General features: G+C 46.9%; 1 protein-coding gene across 2 annotated transcripts in view; it reads left to right on the forward strand.

Annotated features, from left to right (window-relative positions):
* The first annotated feature begins 5,217 nt into the window (after window positions 1-5,217).
* The window catches only part of LOC114590716 (heparan sulfate glucosamine 3-O-sulfotransferase 3B1-like), a 32,145-nt gene continuing 19,087 nt past the window's right edge, over window positions 5,218-18,275 (forward strand). The window contains exon 1 of one of the 2 annotated variants that reach the window (XM_077924301.1): window positions 5,218-5,950. In XM_077924301.1, coding sequence (XP_077780427.1) covers window positions 5,370-5,950 — 581 coding nt within the window. In that variant the 5' untranslated portion in view covers window positions 5,218-5,369. The remainder of the gene's footprint in view (window positions 5,951-18,275) is intronic. The other variant, XM_028717126.2, reaches the window with a different exon arrangement.

The following is an 18,275-nucleotide window of genomic DNA, read 5'->3' on the forward strand; positions in this document are numbered from 1 at the left end:
CCACGGCTGGGGAGTCAAATCCCATTGAGATAGTGGGATTTAGGGCTGGGCTAATACGCTGAGGATTGCAGCTAATGTGAAAATTAGGAACACCTTTGGGGCATCTTGAGAATGGAGTTAAATTGAGCGAAAGATTAGTGTGTGGTATTTGGAGGTGCGGGGAAACAAGGATTGGTTTCTTCATTCCGGAGCGCACTCTTGGAATTTCTTTCCAAGACTGAAATCGTTAGAATATCCTGAAAGAACTTCACTTCGCTGGGGTTTTCATTTGAGAGAGTCTGTTCGTGATTACCAGCTTTTGTCGACTCAGTTGGAAAGTTCACGCTTGCCCCCCCCCCCCCTCTCCAAGCTTTGGCGACCCATAAAATTTCTTTCACTCCAAAAAGAGGGTTGACGGAGGGGAGAAAGAAACTTTTCTCTCGCTTTGAAAACTTGCGGGGAGCCTTCTGTCATTTTTCATGTTGCCACCACAGAAGATTCGGATCGTAGGGAACTGAATTTCCCTTCCAATCTGGTTCAGCCCCCCTCTACATGTCCACACACCCCTTCCCGCTCGCTCCCTTCGGCGCATTTATTGTCTTCATTTTAATGTTCGCTGGGAGCTTACAGCAGACTTCTATTTAAACAGAATCCGATTCGGGTTGGCTTCGCTTCCACACCAGCGGTAACCACGGGATCGTTTTCGGGAATTTTGCCCCGAGTCTCATCTAGCAGTCAATTGACTTTCTGAGAAGAAAAATAAGCGGAGAGATGCCTATTATTTCTTTACATTGATTTCACTATTTTTTATTTTTATTTTTTGCATTTTTGTGCTCCGCGATGGCCCTGTGAGGCAATGAGGTGATTTTCGTCTTAATGGTCTCTTATTCCTACCCCACCCCTATATACCTCAAAATGTAGTTGGGGGGCTTTCTGCTCATCCTACTGCGTGGGGGGGGGCGGCGGCTCTGGAATCATGTCCCCAAATCGGCACCGAAGACGTCCCCCCAGCCCGAAGGCAAGTTGCGCCACTATCGACGCGATACAGTCTTTCCCCCTTGACAAGAAATCCATTGACACTGGTTTGAAGCAGATCCCAATTACTGTATATCGGTTGTACTGTCCCTAGCTTTTAAGCCTGTCGCTTCCCGCCCTGCGAAACAAGGAAGACATGGGGAGCGGGAACCTTCACACTTCGACGTGAGCCCCCCCCCCCTTTCAGCTCGGACGCTGAAATCTATTAGGCGACCGCGCGTCCTCTTGCGCGAGAGAATTTGGACGGCTTACACAGCCCCTTCTTCACATTTTAAGCGCCTTTACTGAGAAAATCCTTCCGACTCCAGTGGACGTGGCTGCAAAGCGGACGTTATTTTTTCTCCCCTCTGAAGTAAAGAAAGCCCTGTTGAACTCAGGGGAATTTGTTTCGGGGAAAACGTGGCAAGGATGGGGAGGCCGGTGTCCTTAGGATCCGGCCCAAGTTCGGCTAACTACAGGATCCTAACCATGTTTACTCGGAAGCAAGTCCCGGTGACTTCTTTGGGGACTATCGAATATCTTTTTGCAGAAAACGTGGGTGTGTGTGCTTGTGTAACACGCATGCGGCTTAGAACAGAAGCTAGATTGTACATGACAGTTGAATATGAGGGAAATTGGGACATCTAGGACCTGACCAAGAAAGAGGGCAGTAAATATAAATAAAATAAAATCCAAATTATTTCCAGGAGTTGGGCTCAAAGAACAGAAAACTTTCTGCCCCTCTAGAACAGAGAGACTCCTTTTTTTCTTTCTAGCTGTCTCTCCTTATCCCGTCGGCAGCATAGAAAATGTTCTGGAGTGATTTACGTAAGTCCCATCGCTGGAAGACGCCACAGGGGCAGAAATAAAAATAAATATAAGAGTTGTTTTTTTCTTTCTTGTAAAAGTTTTCCACTTTCTGATATTCCTCCCTCCATTTCGAATAAACCAAATAATGTTACAATAATACAAATAATAAAAACAAGGATCAATTAACACATCTTGACAATTCCCCGCACCCCTTCCTTGCTATTTTGGACGCCAGTTCTAAATAAGCACATGAGCAAATGAGATTTAAATTGGGCCGATATTACTCCTAAGTTTTGACAGTTCGAATTCTTCGGCTCACTTGTTCCTAGTTGACTTTTCAGTGGAAGATCTCCACCTCCGAGTTCAGAGGTAAACCGTCATGGCTGGAAAATTCTACTGTCCCCCTCAGTCAAGTCGAAGTACTTTACTCAAAGTACCGGTATGATTTGAGCAAAACGAGCTGCTTGGGAGGAAGCCTCGCGGTTTTAGCCCTGAGCCACTTCTGCTGAAAGTGCTTGGAAACTCCCGCGGCAAAAGCGCGGCTTCACACGAAACCAGCTGCAGCGCATCGCCGTCCCGTGTCACCGACGTTTCCATGTTATGTACGTTCGATTTGCTCACGGCTTTTTATCTGGAAATAGGCACACTAAATAGTAAGGGTGTTGTTGTGGTTTTTGTTTTATTTTACTTAAGAAGGGGGCACACACACACATAGATTTGGGGCATCTTCGTAAAGCTAAAGTCCCACGAGAAAGGGGTTTTGAACAAGGTCCGCACGTGGCAAAAAAAGAAGGGCGAAGCAGCTCCAGAAGCTCCAGAAGTGGAAACTGGTCTCACACTGTTATGCACGCCTTCGTTTCACTACGGTTCTGCTTCTAACTTTGCCTAGGATTGCAGTGAAACTTTAAAAGTAACTTGACTTTGTGAATCAGTTGGCGTAATATGGTTCTGCAGTCATTTGCTCGGTAAGAATGGCAATGGGATCGCGACGAACTTAGAGCTAAGGCGAGCGCTGTGTGTGTTTGTGGTCATTTTTTGCTACTTTTCAGTTCCGGGCCAACCTCAAGCCCGTCACGTCTTCGAATGGATGGATCGGGGCTCTTCCTGCTGTTCATTTGAACCGAGCATCTGCCACCTTCCAAATCTCCTTCCTCGTGGCCGTGGGGGCTTCCCTCCCTCCTCCCAAGATGTGCGAAAGAGCCGCCCCCGCGCAGTCCCCGCGATCCGAGGATGACAGAAAAGGGCCGAGTTCCTTGGGGGTGTGGGAGAGTGGGAGTTACAGGAAATGGAAGGGAAACCGGACGATTCCCACCGACCCCCCCCCCTTCCCTGGATCTCCCAGGAAAACTCTGGAAGCCTGGCAGACAGGCAACGATGCTGCAGGCAGCCAATGTCCGCATCCGACTTCTTCAAGAGACGTCATGCATTGGGAGTCGTGCTACTCGAGAGGAAATAGCTCAGGGACACGGGAGGATCTGAGGGATCGTTTGCCAGGGGAAGACCGATCGGGAGGCAGCAGCACCCTGGAGAATCAAGTCCTGCCCCCCCCCCCCCATCATTCCACAAACTTTTTATTCTCAGGTCTGGCACAAGCCATTGTCTGTGGACTGGAGAGGGAGTCCTTGCTGGAGAGGGAGTCCATGAGGATGGGGAAGAGGGCCATTCATTGCCCCAAGGAAGGAGGGAGGGAGGATGAGGAGGCAGCGGTGATGCCTCCTTCCCAGTGCTCCTGTGTGGGAAAAGGACTTCAAGAAGTTTGGATGGGAAAGGGAAGGGACAGGACCCAGGAAGGGTGGCTCTTCGCGAGGCATCCCTCGAATATCCTCCCCCAAAAAGGAAGCAAGACCCTCAAGCAGACCAGTCGGTCAGACTTTGATGCGCTCAACCCGCTTTTTAGAAAATTTCTAGCATTTTCTCCTCCTCCGAACAGGTTCGAAACGTTCTTATTTCCATTTTCGAGACGATCGTCACCTCCGTATTAGCAAGAGCACAACCCCCTTTCTTAGCCTCATGGGATGGTTAACCTGAGTGTAAACAAACGGGGCCAAGTTTCGAAGTGATTCGAGGACCGAGGCAGAGAGAAGGATGGAGGTGGAGACAGTCGGCAAAGGGGGTCTTTGTTTGCCGGGACAGGGCTACACAGGACGGCTGCAGGGGGACAGAAGGTGTCGCAGTTTGAGGTGGGAGCGAAGCGCTGAACCGGCCGGACAGGCGGACCAGGAGCGCGCGGCCCCACCGAGACAAGGGCCTAAGTGTGACAGCATCCCCTCACACCCTGCTCAGTGGTACCTTGTGCACTAGAAGGCCGAGCATTTGCGCTCCGACTCCGTGAATCCGGAGCAGGTTGCTTCGATTCCCTTTACTAATCCGAATCTCCACCTCACCCCACCCGCAGTCCCCAAATCTCGCCGTTTCCGGCTCTTTGACCAACGTAAGATGAAGCTAACTAAGCCCCACGATTTCGTGCTGGTTCATTCGACGTGCCTCTGAGTCACTGAGCCGGAAACGAGCGGCCTTAAGCGATCTTGACCGCACCCCCCCTCCAAACTCGGTTAGACGGTTACTCGAATTATATGCCACTGGTATGCTTTGAGTTGCAGCAGCCTTTAAGCCACATAATATGCTGGGGGTTGTGTGCATGCGTGTATGTGGAGGTCTGAATGGTGCTGGTGCGTGCAGGTAAAGAAACCGGGCGTGCTGTTTTGCTAGAGCTCTTACTTCCAGCAAGGAAGATGAGAGGGGAAGCAGCGTTCACTGGACAGCTGCCTGAAAAGCCATCCCGCCCCCGTCTAAGAGATTCCTTCCCATCCTTTAGTCAATTGCACTTGTTCACGTGGTTGCCTCGCGTTAGCTCAGTCAGTAGATCTCAGGGTCGTGAATTCGAGTTTCACGTGGGACAAAAGATTCCTGCATTGCAGGGGGTTGAACTAGATGACCTGCGCGGTCCCTTCCAACTCTAAATTCTATGCGTTACTCCAAGAACCTTCTTGACTCCGCAGTCTCCGACGCCTCCTGGCCACGTTGGCTGCTTCTTCACCGTAAGCGCATCTCTGCAGCAGGGACGGGGCGGGCGCGTGGAAACCACGGCTTGCCCGACGGGGCGGTCTGGTCTGCCGCGAAGCCGCCTCGGAAGCAGCTCGGCGGCCCCCTCTCGGCTTTCCTCTGCCGCGGGCTCTTTAACGGCTCATTAGCCAATAAGAATGGCTAATCGCCTCCCGCAGTTCCCCGCTCCCCGCCCACGGGGGCGGCGCGGTTAGCCATTGGCTGCCTTTGCTCCACCAAAGGGGGCTAATTACCATGCGGCGAGCGGCTCTTATAGGCTCCGAGGGGTGCCAGTCAGGCGCGCCTGCTCTCCGCCCTCCCGCGCTCCAGCCTGGCCGGCCAAGGAGCGCTGCTGCGCTCGCCACTTGCTGCAACCGAGAGCGGGACTAGACGGGAAGCGAGCGAGCGCTGCTGCTGCCGCCGCCGCCGCCGCCTCCCCCCCCCCCCGCCGCCTCCTGCGCTCGCCTCGCCGTCCGGGCCCCGCGAGCCATGGTGCCGGGGTTGCCTCCCGCGGGCTGCAGCCTATGGGCCAGCTGCGCCTGAGCGGCGGCGCCCGCCTGCCCCCCGATGCCCCCGGCGCCCCTGCCTCGCCGCCGCTGCTTCCCCCGCCGGGGCGGAGGAGGCTGCTCGCGCTGCTGCTCTTCGCCATGCTCGCCTTGTGGCTCTGCGTGCTCTATTCGTGCGCCGCCCGGGCGTGCGCCTCCGCCGCGCCGGGTCTGCTGCTGCTGCGCGGCTCGGCGCCTCCTGCCCGGCGGGCGCACAACCCCGCGGCGCTCTCCAAGCTGCTGCTGCTGCGGGCGCCGGGCTCCAAGGGCCAGCTGAGCCCCGAGCAGGAGAACAACGACGAGGACGACGACGAGGACGACGACGGGGGGAATAACAACAGCAACGGCGGCGCTGCCGCGGATTCTCCTCTCAGCCCCATCTCCAGCTTCCTCAACGGCTCCGGCACCAAGCGGCTGCCCCAGGCGGTGATCATCGGCGTGAAGAAGGGCGGCACTAGGGCGCTGCTCGAGTTCCTGCGGGTGCACCCCGACGTGAGGGCCGTGGGCGCCGAGCCCCACTTCTTCGACCGCAACTACGAGCGGGGACTCACCTGGTACAGGTACGCCCAGCCTTGGGGAGAGCGTCCCGGACCTTTAGCGTAGCCTGGCGCCCCCTTCGTCGGGGGCGAGCCGTTAGAAGCCGGTCAGAAGGCGTAGCCCGCCTCCACCGGAGACCCCACGACCCCACCAGGGTGTGAATGGACGGCAACACGTCCACGTGTCTCCATCGACCCAAAGTGGGAGATTTCCCTCTGCCCCACTCCTAGGGAGAATGCGACTCGCTGAACTCTCTAGCAGTTTACTGGTTACTTCACCCCCCAAAACACACAGGGCTTTTACTGGGTGTTGATGGGAGTTGAGCGGGTAAGGTAAGAGAGAGACCCGGGCCGAATCGTCCTGCTTTTCCGTTGCACCAACAGTTACGCGCGGCGAAAGCCACCTCTGAAGCTCTTAGGAGTTTGAGTAGCCTTGACTCCCAAGTAACGGGTTTAGACGCGACTTGTTCGAGGGTTCTCCCTTCTCCCCGCTTTCCCTTCGGGGAAAGAGGGATGCGTTTAAAATGTGGATGTGGATGGAAGTGGGAAATAACTGGCGTGGGTCAAGGTGGGAAGTAAGCAAGGGAGGCCACTGGCCCTCCCGGCCGAGCCGCCTTTGGAGCCTGTAAGTGGGCCTGCCCACACGCCGCCTCGAGGGTCCTCTCCAAGCCGTGTTGTTTCGAGGCTCCGGTGGCCTCTCCAAGGTCTCCCCGCGCGGCCCCCAGTGTATCAGGCATCAAGTGTCCGTGACCCTCATGATGGACGGGGTGAGACTCGGCTGCCCTGCAGTTATTGTTCCCAGGAGCCCCGGCGTGGATTAATTCCGCTAGGCGTTTGTATTGGGGGCTGTTTTTGTGCGCGCGTATTGGGAGGGTGGGAGCCGAGTGCCAGGAAGGGAAACTTCCCCTCGCTTCCAAATCGGTTTCAAGCGCCGTACCCGAACTCGCTCTAGATCCACCCCACTCCCTCTCTCTCTAAAAAGCCCGCAGCCCCATTCAGACGGCAGTGAGGTCCGTGTGTATCTGAGCAGCGCGCCGGCGAGCGAGTTTGAAGGCAGCGCAAGGAGGCGCCGGCCGTGCGCGGAGAGGTAGTGAGCTCTGTTGGGCGAAAGGGAGCACTGCAGCTCCTGCTCCGCCAGCCCGCTCGGGATTCTTCTTATTTTGACACGGGAACCCGGCGATCTGCTGTGCCGACTGAATCTCGGCAAACGCTAATGAAAGTTAACCTTCCATAACTTTCCTGGACCTGCTTTGTGGAGCAAACGCGCCTCCATGGGGTACTTTTTAAGGATCCTGGGATTTAAAACGACAAATAGATCTGGAATGGTTGTGGAGTCCTTTGGGCAGTTTCACGCGTCCTCGGGGGGGGGGGTGCGAGGATGGTTTTAAGGCCTCGTAGTAGCGGTCATACCCGCCCGATCCTGCCGAGTTTAAGTTCTGCAGGACTGGGAGAAATAGTTGCCCTTCCCAGTCTAGACAGCAGCGGCTCCACTCCGTCTCCTGCGCGCCTTCTTCCTTGTCATTTTCAACAGCAGCTTCTCGCGTGCTTCACATTTCTCGGTCCTTGGCCGATGGACTTCTCTCTTTGAAATGACCCTTTAGAGAGGAAAAAAGGGGGAAAGTTTTAAACAAAAATGTCCTATTGAGGGCATGCAGGAAAAATAATCCAGAGTTCAAAATGAGAGCAGAGAGTGGAACGAAAGATCTTGGGCAACGGATTTTCTTAAGATCAGCCTGTGTTGTTTGACTTGCGATCTTGATCTCTCCGTTCTCTTACTAAAGGGGAGAATTTTATTTGCGGGGGGGGGGGGGCAGAAATCCTCCGCTACCTTATGGGGGAAAGTGCTGTAGACACCAGTTATCAAGCCAGCGGCAGGTGGTTCTCTCCTCTCCTTCAGATGCATGGGAGAGCGGGAGATGGTGCGATTAAAAACACCACCACCCTGCAGTTTTTAAAGGGATCTGTCCGCTGACCTTCTGCACTTCATGGGGACTGACTGCAGACCTGCGAAGAGAAGCCTCTGAAGCATCTGTAATGGGATGCGGCCGTCGTCTGTGCAACATGTGTCAGGGCATGGAAATGAATCCTTGTACAGTCGAGGTGTCCATTGATTTATAGGGTGGTGATAACTTGGAGGGAGAGCCTTGTCTGTTATAAATAAAAATGGTTTTGATTTTACATTCCAAGCCCTGCACTCAGTCATGTGACTTCCACTTCCACCCCCACCCCCTAAAAAAACCCCAGCTTGCAGAACTTTGAGTGAATCTGTGCAGGGAGATGGAAAAATTACAAATAAAAATTCCAAACCTGTGCTATGCTAAGCACATGGCCGAGTTTCTGTTTGTGGTTGTTTTTTTTTTTAGACCATTCTGTTTTAAATAGGACACAATTTAAAACATCTCACAGGGAAGAAGGGTTTGATTAAGGAAGAGCCAGAACAGTGGCAACAATTTAACGTGTACCAATCAATAGATGCAGTTGTTGCTTTCAGTAAAGGAAATTTGAGATGTATTTGTTTTTAAAGTAAAATGGAAAGACACAATAGAAACGTATTTGGAGACGCCAAGCTTTTTCGCTCATTTAGGGTCACACGAATGCTTCTTGGAGGAATTGTGGGCCAAGTGAGCAAGAGTGCGAAAGCAAAGCAAGGGCTTCCTGCCTTCTGCTCTGGCAGGAGGATCAAGTCGCTTGTTTGGTAGGCAGGCTGTGCTTGGCCCAGTCTTCCCGGCTCCTTCCTCCCCGGCTCTCCTTTGTCACTCCCACAGCCCAGCGCCACAGCCTTTGATTAGGCAGGCTAGTGCTAATTTTGTTAGCCGAGGCTGTGAAGAGCCGGATCTCTGTTATCCAGGGTGACGGCCTTCAAGGTTTTCTAAAAGATCCTCCCCAAACTACTGCTTGTAGCTAATGAGCAGAGCTGTCAGGAAGACGAAAACCATTAAGTGTTGCTAAAGGCCAAACTAGGGGGGAAATTTCAACTTGCTTAGAAGTTGCGGGTTGGGTGGATGGAATGGGAGCCTGCATTTAAAACTCTTCCTCAACTCTGCCTAAGTGGTTTAACTATTTTTTGGGGGGGAAACTTAATCACTGGAAAGCCACATGCTTAAAGGTGTGCATTTGATGTGCAGTTTTGTTAAACGATGAAACTCAAAAGCATTAACACGTAAGGTGGCTGGGAAGGTCTGTGCTGTTTGTCATTCACAGCCGTATTAAAGTAACTAATTTAAAGTACCAATTACCCCCCATTGAACCCCAACTTCACAGGATTTTTATTTTGCATTTGGCATGATTTTGGCTAATGCAACCACTTTTTGATCAAATGTGCATGTCCTCACTTTTCTCTGTGTCAGTCTTATTTTCAGGATGGTTTTTAAAAAGCTGGGCCTTGCTAGATAAGCACAGAGAGTCTGGAGTGCCAGTGACTTGATCGGAAAAGTTTGCAGGTTATGCAAATATGAATTATGCAGATTAGCTGGATGTCCAATTGTTGCAGGCCTTGGAAAGATGCTAGTTGAAAGAATGGGAACCAAACATATGACCACCTTAATTGCCTAGAATAATATTCCGGCATCCTTGAGGAAGCTGAAATGGGTTTAGCACTGGGTTTATGAGCTTTCCTCTCTTCCTCCCTCCAGCCACACAAGCCATGGAGCATGAGATTCTACCTGCGTGGCATATTCAGCACAATCCTGCAGTTTTACTCCTTTTATTTCCTCTTTCTCTCTCTCTGGTCAACTCTTTCTCCTTGAGACTGGCTCAGTGTATGCACAGTTACTTGGGAGTAAGTCACTTTGGATTTGCTAGGGATTCCTCCTGAGTAGACGGGCATAAAAATAACACTGTATGTAGCAGCATCTCTTTTTAAGACTGGCAGCCTTGCATATAGTATCCAAGCTTAGTCGAAGCCACTTTTATGTCAGCTGGAACAATGTTGCCTTAAAGGAGATGACATGTCGAAATGGCAATAGTTACAGGTGTTGATCTGGCTGGTGGCTTTTATTTAACAGGGATGTAACAGTTTTCCTAATTAAGGCCCAACTGAGCCCTTCTACTCCCCCCGCCCCCCACTTTGCCAAATAGTCAATCTGCTGCTGTTTAAAGGAAGGACTTCTGTGCAAGAGAAAAAATCAATGTGTAGTTAGGCAAATGATAGTTTCTTAAGCTAAACCAATATACACAAACTTGTTCTTTTGAATTGAGGTGTACTTTTTCCTAGGAACTTCCCCCCCCTTTTTTTGGAAAATAAAGAAAGACTCCAGCTTAGCACTGCTTTGAGTTGAAGCTGAATTATTAAGGGCAGCTTGATTTCAGCTGCAGCGCACAACATGCTGCTTTAATCGTGGGCTTTGTTTTGTTAAATCACTGTCTACGAAAACTCTGAGAAATAGCTTGGTTCTCTCACAAACAATTCAAGCTGCTGTGAAGTTGTCACGTGACACAAACTGCCCGTGCAGCAAGGGCAAACCATTTTTCAGCTGAGTTACTTCAATTTGATTATTATTGAAACTAAACCATCTTAGTCTCCTATATGATTTTAACGAGCTCTTGGATTGGGGTGTTAGTCCTGTTTTAATAAGACTAAATTGCCTTATGGTAGTTCAGCTGGGGACTGTGACTTGCGAGTGGAAGCCATGATACGTAAAGAAGAATAGATTTGGGAGGGATCTATAACGGAGGCAAGAGCCTGAGTGGCAGATTAATGATTTCTGCTTTAAAATACTTTAACAGTTGCAATCAATTAAATGTAGGCTTTAATTTCACTCAGCAGCACCCCCCCTCCAAGAAAGGGCGTTTAGAGTATAACTTACTGTTGTAAACAATGCTTTCTTAAACAGAACCATGTCCCGTCCCTTCCCTTCAGCAACCAAATATTAACAGAAACTAAACTACTATGTGTGCCTTTTCAAAAGTAGTCACCTCCCTTTCAAAAAAGAAAAGAAAAGTAAGCCCCATTTCAATTAATTGGAAATCTTTCCTAAAAGTAAAGTATATAGGACTTCAACTTCGTAAAAACTCCACTGCCAAGTGCTTGAACTGACGTATGATTTTGAACGCTATCTTTCTCCACGTTGCCAAAGCAACTTCAGAGTTGGTGATATGTAATGTGACAGCATGTTAGTAGAACCATACTGACTTTTCCTAATGATCTATGTATACTACTGAATTTTATTTTGGCTTTGAATGGCTTCTATTTTTCCTCTTTACTGGATTGACACCAGACTACTGTACGTCTATAGGTTACATTTTTATGGGACTCCTCCACCCTGTCTCTGCTCTAATAGCTGAATTTGCTCATGTTTTGGGTTATGGCTCAATTACATTATTACTGAGACAATAGCCACAAATCTTAATTCAACTTACTTGATTTTATGGGGAAGAGAAAACTGTGGTAATATAGCCATTGAAGTAAATGAGAAGTCTTTTTTTCAAATTCTGCAAAGGCTATGAGTTTTTTGCAGCTAACTCATCACGAGGAAGCCATTTATGCACAAATGTGACCAGGATTAGGGACTAGTTTAGGATATTATTTTTTATCAAAAGGCTTGCCTCTGAAGGGAGATGCAAGTGTTAATCACCAGCAAATTCACCTCTTGTGCAATATGTTTCAGCAGGAGATCTGCCACTTGGACTATTTGAAATCTACAATTTTTGATGAGGATGGTTGGTTACTGCCATGACAGGCTTTTAAAACTTTTTTATTCATTTTATCACATTTTCTGTCATCATTCAAACTAATTTCCAAGTGAAAATTTTGTGATACTTTGGTTGGTCCTACTTAAAGGTTTTGCTGTGGATTTTGGAGATTTTTTTTTTCATTAAAAAACTATTTTTAAAAATTCTTATGGAAGCCCCTGCTTCTAGTGAAAATTAACAAGGCATTGTAGGGGTTGTGTGTGTCTGATCAGTTAAGCATTCCCAAATTAGTCAACTAGCCTAGAACAGTTGGCTCTTAAAGGGAAGTGGAGGAAATAACTCCTTGGGATTTTCTGTTCATATTGACTGCAAAGCTTCAAGGTTAGCCACCTTGAACTATTGAGAAAAAGTTGTGTTTTAAAGCAAGCAAGCTTCCATATGTGCAGTATCAAAACTGACTTGGGGGGGGGGACACACACTATAACACACCTAAAACATTTCAGCCTCAGACAGTGCAAACATACATATCTGCTCAGAAGTAAGCCTTGTTGCATTCAGTGATATTTATTCCTCGATAAGTGTGTACTGAATTACACCTTAACTTCTGAGTTAAAATGCTAACAGTAATCTCAAATGGAAATGCTCCTGAGATCTAAACAGCAGCATTATCTCTAACTTTGCTTAGGCAAAGGCAGCAAGCAACTCTATATATGACTCTTGAGTTAGCAACAGCTAAACAGGGTAAAACTGAGAAGATAAAGTGTTCAATATCTGCAGCATCTCTTTAGCTATTTTTGGAAAAGTTTGATCCTCAATAGCATTTTAAAAAGAACTATGTGTGGCTGGCTAAAGAACTGGCTGTCATGGTTTTATTAGCGAAATTATGTTAAAGCATCTTGAGTTCTGTATTAAATTAGCGACCTAAATTAGACTGTAAAATGGTTGATTAATCCTTCCCATGTAAAGAATGGGTACGCAGCTAATTGCAAATGAGATTCCCAGATCCAGTAAGTGGAATAAGTCAATATTTAAGAGAACACTTTGCTTTAGGGATGGGATTGCCTGCACTAGCAGAACCACACTACTTACGCTTAAATGATTCACCAGAATAAAATGCCTCTTGTTTTAATTAATGTATCTATTAGTCTAAGGCCAATTCCGCAGACATGCAAGCAGTTTTCCTCCTGGAAAAAACTACTTCTGTGAAGCTAGTAATTATGCAGTTACAGATATGGGGCTCCAAGCAAAGATCATGGTGATTATAATAATCTTAAGACTATGAGGTATCTATTTTGGATTTGGCTTATTTCAGAACATGGAGCATAGTGGGACCTCTGAAGAACATCCTGTGGTATTCTGACAAATGTTGTCATGAAGTTGTGCAAGCCTAAACACATTTACGGAGTTAATTAAACTGAAGTTGCACTCCTAAATGTGCTTACCTGGGATTAAGCCCTACTGATCTTGACCTGTGTGGATTGTGGTGCTACTCTACTAAGTGTGTTTAGGATTGCATGGATGCTCAAAGGTGAGCCCTGCTGTGCTCATTTGTACCTACCCCAGATAAGTGCACATGTGTTTCCAAGCAAGAAATTTCAGACCCGAATGCATTTTTGTATTCTGACTTGTGCACAACTTTAGTCTGAATCGGTTAAATGGTAAAACACCCCTCCTACCTTTATTTTGCATTTGTAATATGTACGCAATTGCTAAACTAGAATAATTTTGGTTTTGATCATAAAATCTCATGGCACCCTGATCTCTAGCTCTGTTCAGTTGTTTGTAATGAGAAGAGATTGCTGAACTTCACACTTCAGGCAATGATTCTAGTGCAAGTTTCTTTTTGAAAATATGTCTGCTTCTGTTGCACAACTCCAAAAAACAGCAGCCTGATAGCTGAAGTTCTTTGGAACGTACTATTTCTGTTTAGTGGCTTCAAACAGAAACGTTTCGGCAGGAAAGGAAAGGAAACTGGATCCAGCTATTAATGCTAAATAGTTACAAGCACTAGAGTTCCTGGGTTTTCTCTCTCTCTTCGGCACTGACTCTGGAATCCTTGTGGACAAAAGCAAAGTGGGAGAAAATGGCCCTTTTTGCAGCCAAGCTTGAAGGATGCAATCACTTTCTTTATGCACTCGAAGGCTTCTTAAAACCTTCAGAATAACTTTCCTGGTATTTGAACAATGCTTTCAACCTAACTTCCCCGTCGTTATGTTACCCTAATATAATATAATTTTTTGGGGGGTGGCAGCAGTTGTGAAAATTGGAGATGTGGGTAACTTGCTGAAATGTACACGCACACAGTCTACCAAGCTCTTACCAAACTTGTGAGCAGAAGTTTTTACACTGTGAAAATGGTTAATGTGCAATGCTGTTTGGCCATTTAAGAGTATAGCAAACTACACAATCTCAAGAATTTTTGTACCAAATGGTGTAAGTTTTGAGGGAAGGTTGTCTGTGTGTGTCCCTATGTTCGGCTGCATGGTTTCTGGTTTCTGGGCCTTGGGCCTCTCCTTATCTGCTTAGAAATTGGAAATTCTTTCTACTTACTGTAGATAGAAATGTCTGGCTGTGGAAGCAGTGCCTAGAATGCCGATGCTTGATTCCTAATGAGTAAAAACAACAACACCCAGACATTGACTTCTGAGAACTCCCAAATTTTAGTCAAATGCTAAAATAAGAACATATGATACAATAAAGTATTCCAGTAGTCTTTGGACAAATGTTGGATGCCATTTTTCAGTAACGGGAATTGTTCCTGTCTGCCTTCCCATCGTGCTTGTTAGATTTTCCATATGGCTCCCAGGTTGATTAGCAAATATGTGGGAGAGAATGGAAAAGAGCTCATTGTTCTCTGTGTTGGATGCTTTGCTGAAGTTGTGACCCTTATGACTTATAAAACTCCTGGTGTCCTAAGCTAGTCCCACCCTCCAATACTGAGATTCTTTAGGAGGAGGAAAGCATTCTTTTGGGGTGGGGAGAACTGCCCCTCCTTCCCTGCGTCCAAATGAAGGTTGCTTGTGCATCTTAGACCAATAGAAGAAGGGCCCAGAGACTTGGGTTTTATACACACTATACCTTTAAAGCACATTCTTTCCCTCAAAGAATTATGGGTGCTGTAGTTTATGTACCACAGAGTTACAATTCACAGCAACCCTTAACAAACTACAATTCCCAGAATTTTTTTTAAAGAGAAATGTGCTGTTAATGTGCTTTCAAGTTATAGTGTCTTCACAGCATTAGTTGTAGACCTGTATTTTCTTCTCCACCACAATTAATTCCATAGGGAACCTTCTGTTTTCACATTTCTGGTAACTTGAGAATTCTGAACGTATTATCCTTTCCTACTTTAAACCTTGGTCTAGTAAGCTGAGTCTGTGGACTGATACATGCTTGCAGAGTTGTATTTGTACGCACTGTCTGTTCCTTTATTTGGGAAGGCTGGTAGTGGTAGCACCCCTGTTCTCAGTGTATTGGACTGGAGATTAATATGGTGTCAGACTGGTAGGATGCTGACATGTCACATCAGGAAAAAAACCTATCAATTACTCCCTTGAAATCTGGCAGCATGAACTCTTGGGCTGCTTCTAGGATTGGTGCTTAGATAACATTGGGACCTATAAGCAATTGACGTACATGTTTTTTAAGCCCTTGGACTGGGAATAAAACCACAGAGGGAACTTGGTATAAGAATGCCTTTTAAAAGAATTGAGGGTGTGTTTGCTACCCTGGGCTCCTTTGGGAGGAAAGGCAGTATAATAATAATAATAATAATAAATAATAAATAATAAATAATAAATAATAAATAATAAATAATAAATAATAAATAATAATAATAATAATAATAATAATAATAATAATAATAATAATAAATAAATAAATAAATAAATGGATTTCTTATAACAGCTCCCCCATCCAAAAAAAACAAATACTTGAACTGAAAAGCTGGCCGCCTTCATTTTTGAAAAATGATTGAGTGGAATCGTAGACACTGCTTTAACATTCCGAACTTTGTCCAACTCTGTTGCCTGAAACAAACCGTAGAGCAAAGTTTTGTATCTGATTTCATGCTGCATCAGCTTCAGGGGCTCTTCACTTCTACTTCAGAATATACTTACAGCCTCTTGAATGAATGAAGCTCTTTGGAGACAAGAGCCTAGCACAATTCAAGATGGGGGTCTCCCTACTCTTTTTCATCCACTCTCCAAGGCACATAATGCCTTCCAGTTTGATTCCAGCAGGCCCCAAATCACAATGTCTTAGTCGCAGCATGAAGTTATGAGGAAAATGGCCCCCAAAGGAGGGACGGGCTCTTGTGATCCATCAGCAAGGCCCTTGTGTTTCTCTGGGAGCCTTCCTTCAGATTGCAACAGGAGCGTTGAGTTGTTCAGACAGATGGCAAAGATTATTTCGTGTTGCTGAGATTTCAGTGCACTACTGTTTCAAGCATGTCTCCCAGTGCGGCGCAAATGATGCGTTCTTCCCAGCACGGCGCTGACGGGAACTGCTTTGTCTTCCCTGATCATGTTTCACAGCCTCACCTGTTGAGGAGTTGATTCTTCCCACCCCAACCCCCCACCCCCGAAGTTGAGTATGCGCCGGAGCGGACATATTTGGCTGGTGAGTCCACCCATGGCTCTGAGTTGTGGTGAGACTCTGGGGCCGTCAGTGAAATGGAACGTTGCTGAGTAGCGTAAAAAAGTGATGATGAAAACTTTCTGCCTAGGCTTTTCTCTTGGTGGTTTGGGGATAGTAGCTCTTTATTTAGAGACCCATGTTTCCCAACTCTGGCTCTTTAGCAGCCCTGTTATTAAGAGCGGAAAATGGGCATTCCTATTTGGCCTATTCAGGCATGGGCAGAAGCTAAATAACTTTTTCGTTGTGTCCGTCTCAGCTGCTGCATTTGTCAAATCTGGATGTCTGTATTATGTGCCATTTCTGAATAACATGCTCAAATAATGAAGGTGTGTATTTATGTGTACAAGTGACATCCTAATTCCCTTCACCTTGCAGCTATAGTTCGGATTTTAGAACCAGTTGTGTGGCACTTTCAAGACCTTAACAGGCCAGTTCTGATGGCTTGTGAAGCAAGCCTATGTGTTTGTGTAGTCCATCGTACTCTGGGCCGGTCCACCCATGAGGCAAGGTGAGGTGACCACCTCAGATGGCAGGATCCACAACGGCAGCAGAATCCGATGTAGAGCCTTATTACCACCCCCTCTTGCATCTGATGTAGATCTTCACTCATCCCTTCTTTCTTGCTGGGGAGGGAGGCACCATTTTGTCATTTTCTTCAGGTGCAGAAAGGTCTCAGGCTGTTCCTAGATGCTCTTTATTTTGAGAAGTGACTGGTTATGTATGCTGCTAACAAAGCCCTCTCCTCCATCAAAATGGCTGCATTCATCTACATCTTGGGGATTGCTGTGTTCATACATACGTACATCTCTGTGAGCATGAGAGGCAACCTGCGCTGAAAATGCTGGCTGTATCCAAGAATGCCATCAAGGCCTACACATCATTCAATCCAACAACTGTGTGAAATGTCCAGCTTGCCCTTTTAGATGGAAGGCTAAAATGAGAAACTTAAATCTCTACTGGATTTAGCGCCTGGACATTCTGCTTTGCAGCTTCCGATAGTTCGTTCTGAAAGATAACCAACATCCTTGCTCTTTTGTTGTTGTGGAGGACTGGTGATCAGTGAGTCAAAGGGATAATAAATAGGCCAGAGCTCTGCTGGGTAGCAAACCATATGGCCTCAAAGCACAACAAATTCCAGGTCCCATATATTCCTGTAGCCTAATTACAGGGTTGGAAAGCAACCAAGGCTGCTACCTGTTGTCACTGTGTGGTGTCTGAAGTGATTGAGGAGCTCTGTTGCTCTGTTGTGTGATGTTTGCACTCTCAGCACCGAGTTCTGCTGCCCTCGAAACAATTTAATGCTGGGCTCAGTTTCCCGGGTTTAATGTGTTCTATCTGGCTTTAAAAAATATTTTAAAATCCTTGTGCCAAGAAACATGAGCTTCTTTGACTAGCGCTCGTTATATATAATGTGTGCTGCATGCCGCCTCATTAAGAAATGGGGAAATCATTTTGTCAACTGAAGTGATGACTGCAATGTATATGTACATGAAACTGCTTGCCAGTTCTCCGGATTGTCAAACAGATTTGAAAGCCAATAACAGGCCAGCAGCCCCATGACTGGAGAGATCAGGCTTGCTTTGGCTGCATCAGTCACTCACATCCACTTGGCCACCCTTGTCTGTAATGCTAAAAGAAAAAAGGTACTTCTGTTTTGGGGCAATGCGTAGGAGGGTGAAACCTCTCCCATTTGCTTGAGGACAAAAAGAGCAGCTGAGAGCAGCTCTTTCAAACAAGATCCAGTGGAATATATAAATTTGCATTAATATCAATCACCAGCAAAAAATTAGTTGCATAAGTGGCTGTCAGAGATGAATGAGATTACTTGCTGCTTTTTGTTTTAAGCAGCAAATCAAACTTAGCATCTTAACTGCTGCCTTGGAGGTGGGGAAGCTGTTCAAAAGGTTTGACTTGATTCCTGACAATTAATCACTGGCTTTACCCCTAAATACGGCTGGGTGATACATTGATATACCATCCAAAACTGGTTTGAAATCCATATCGTGAGATCTGTTTTATAGTTTTTGACCTGGCAATATATTGTGAATCATGGTGTTTGTGTGTGCTATGCAAAAATCAC

Source organism: Podarcis muralis, chromosome 2 (genome assembly GCF_964188315.1).
Source record: "Podarcis muralis chromosome 2, rPodMur119.hap1.1, whole genome shotgun sequence".
In the NCBI taxonomy this organism is placed as follows: Eukaryota; Metazoa; Chordata; class Lepidosauria; order Squamata; family Lacertidae; genus Podarcis; species Podarcis muralis.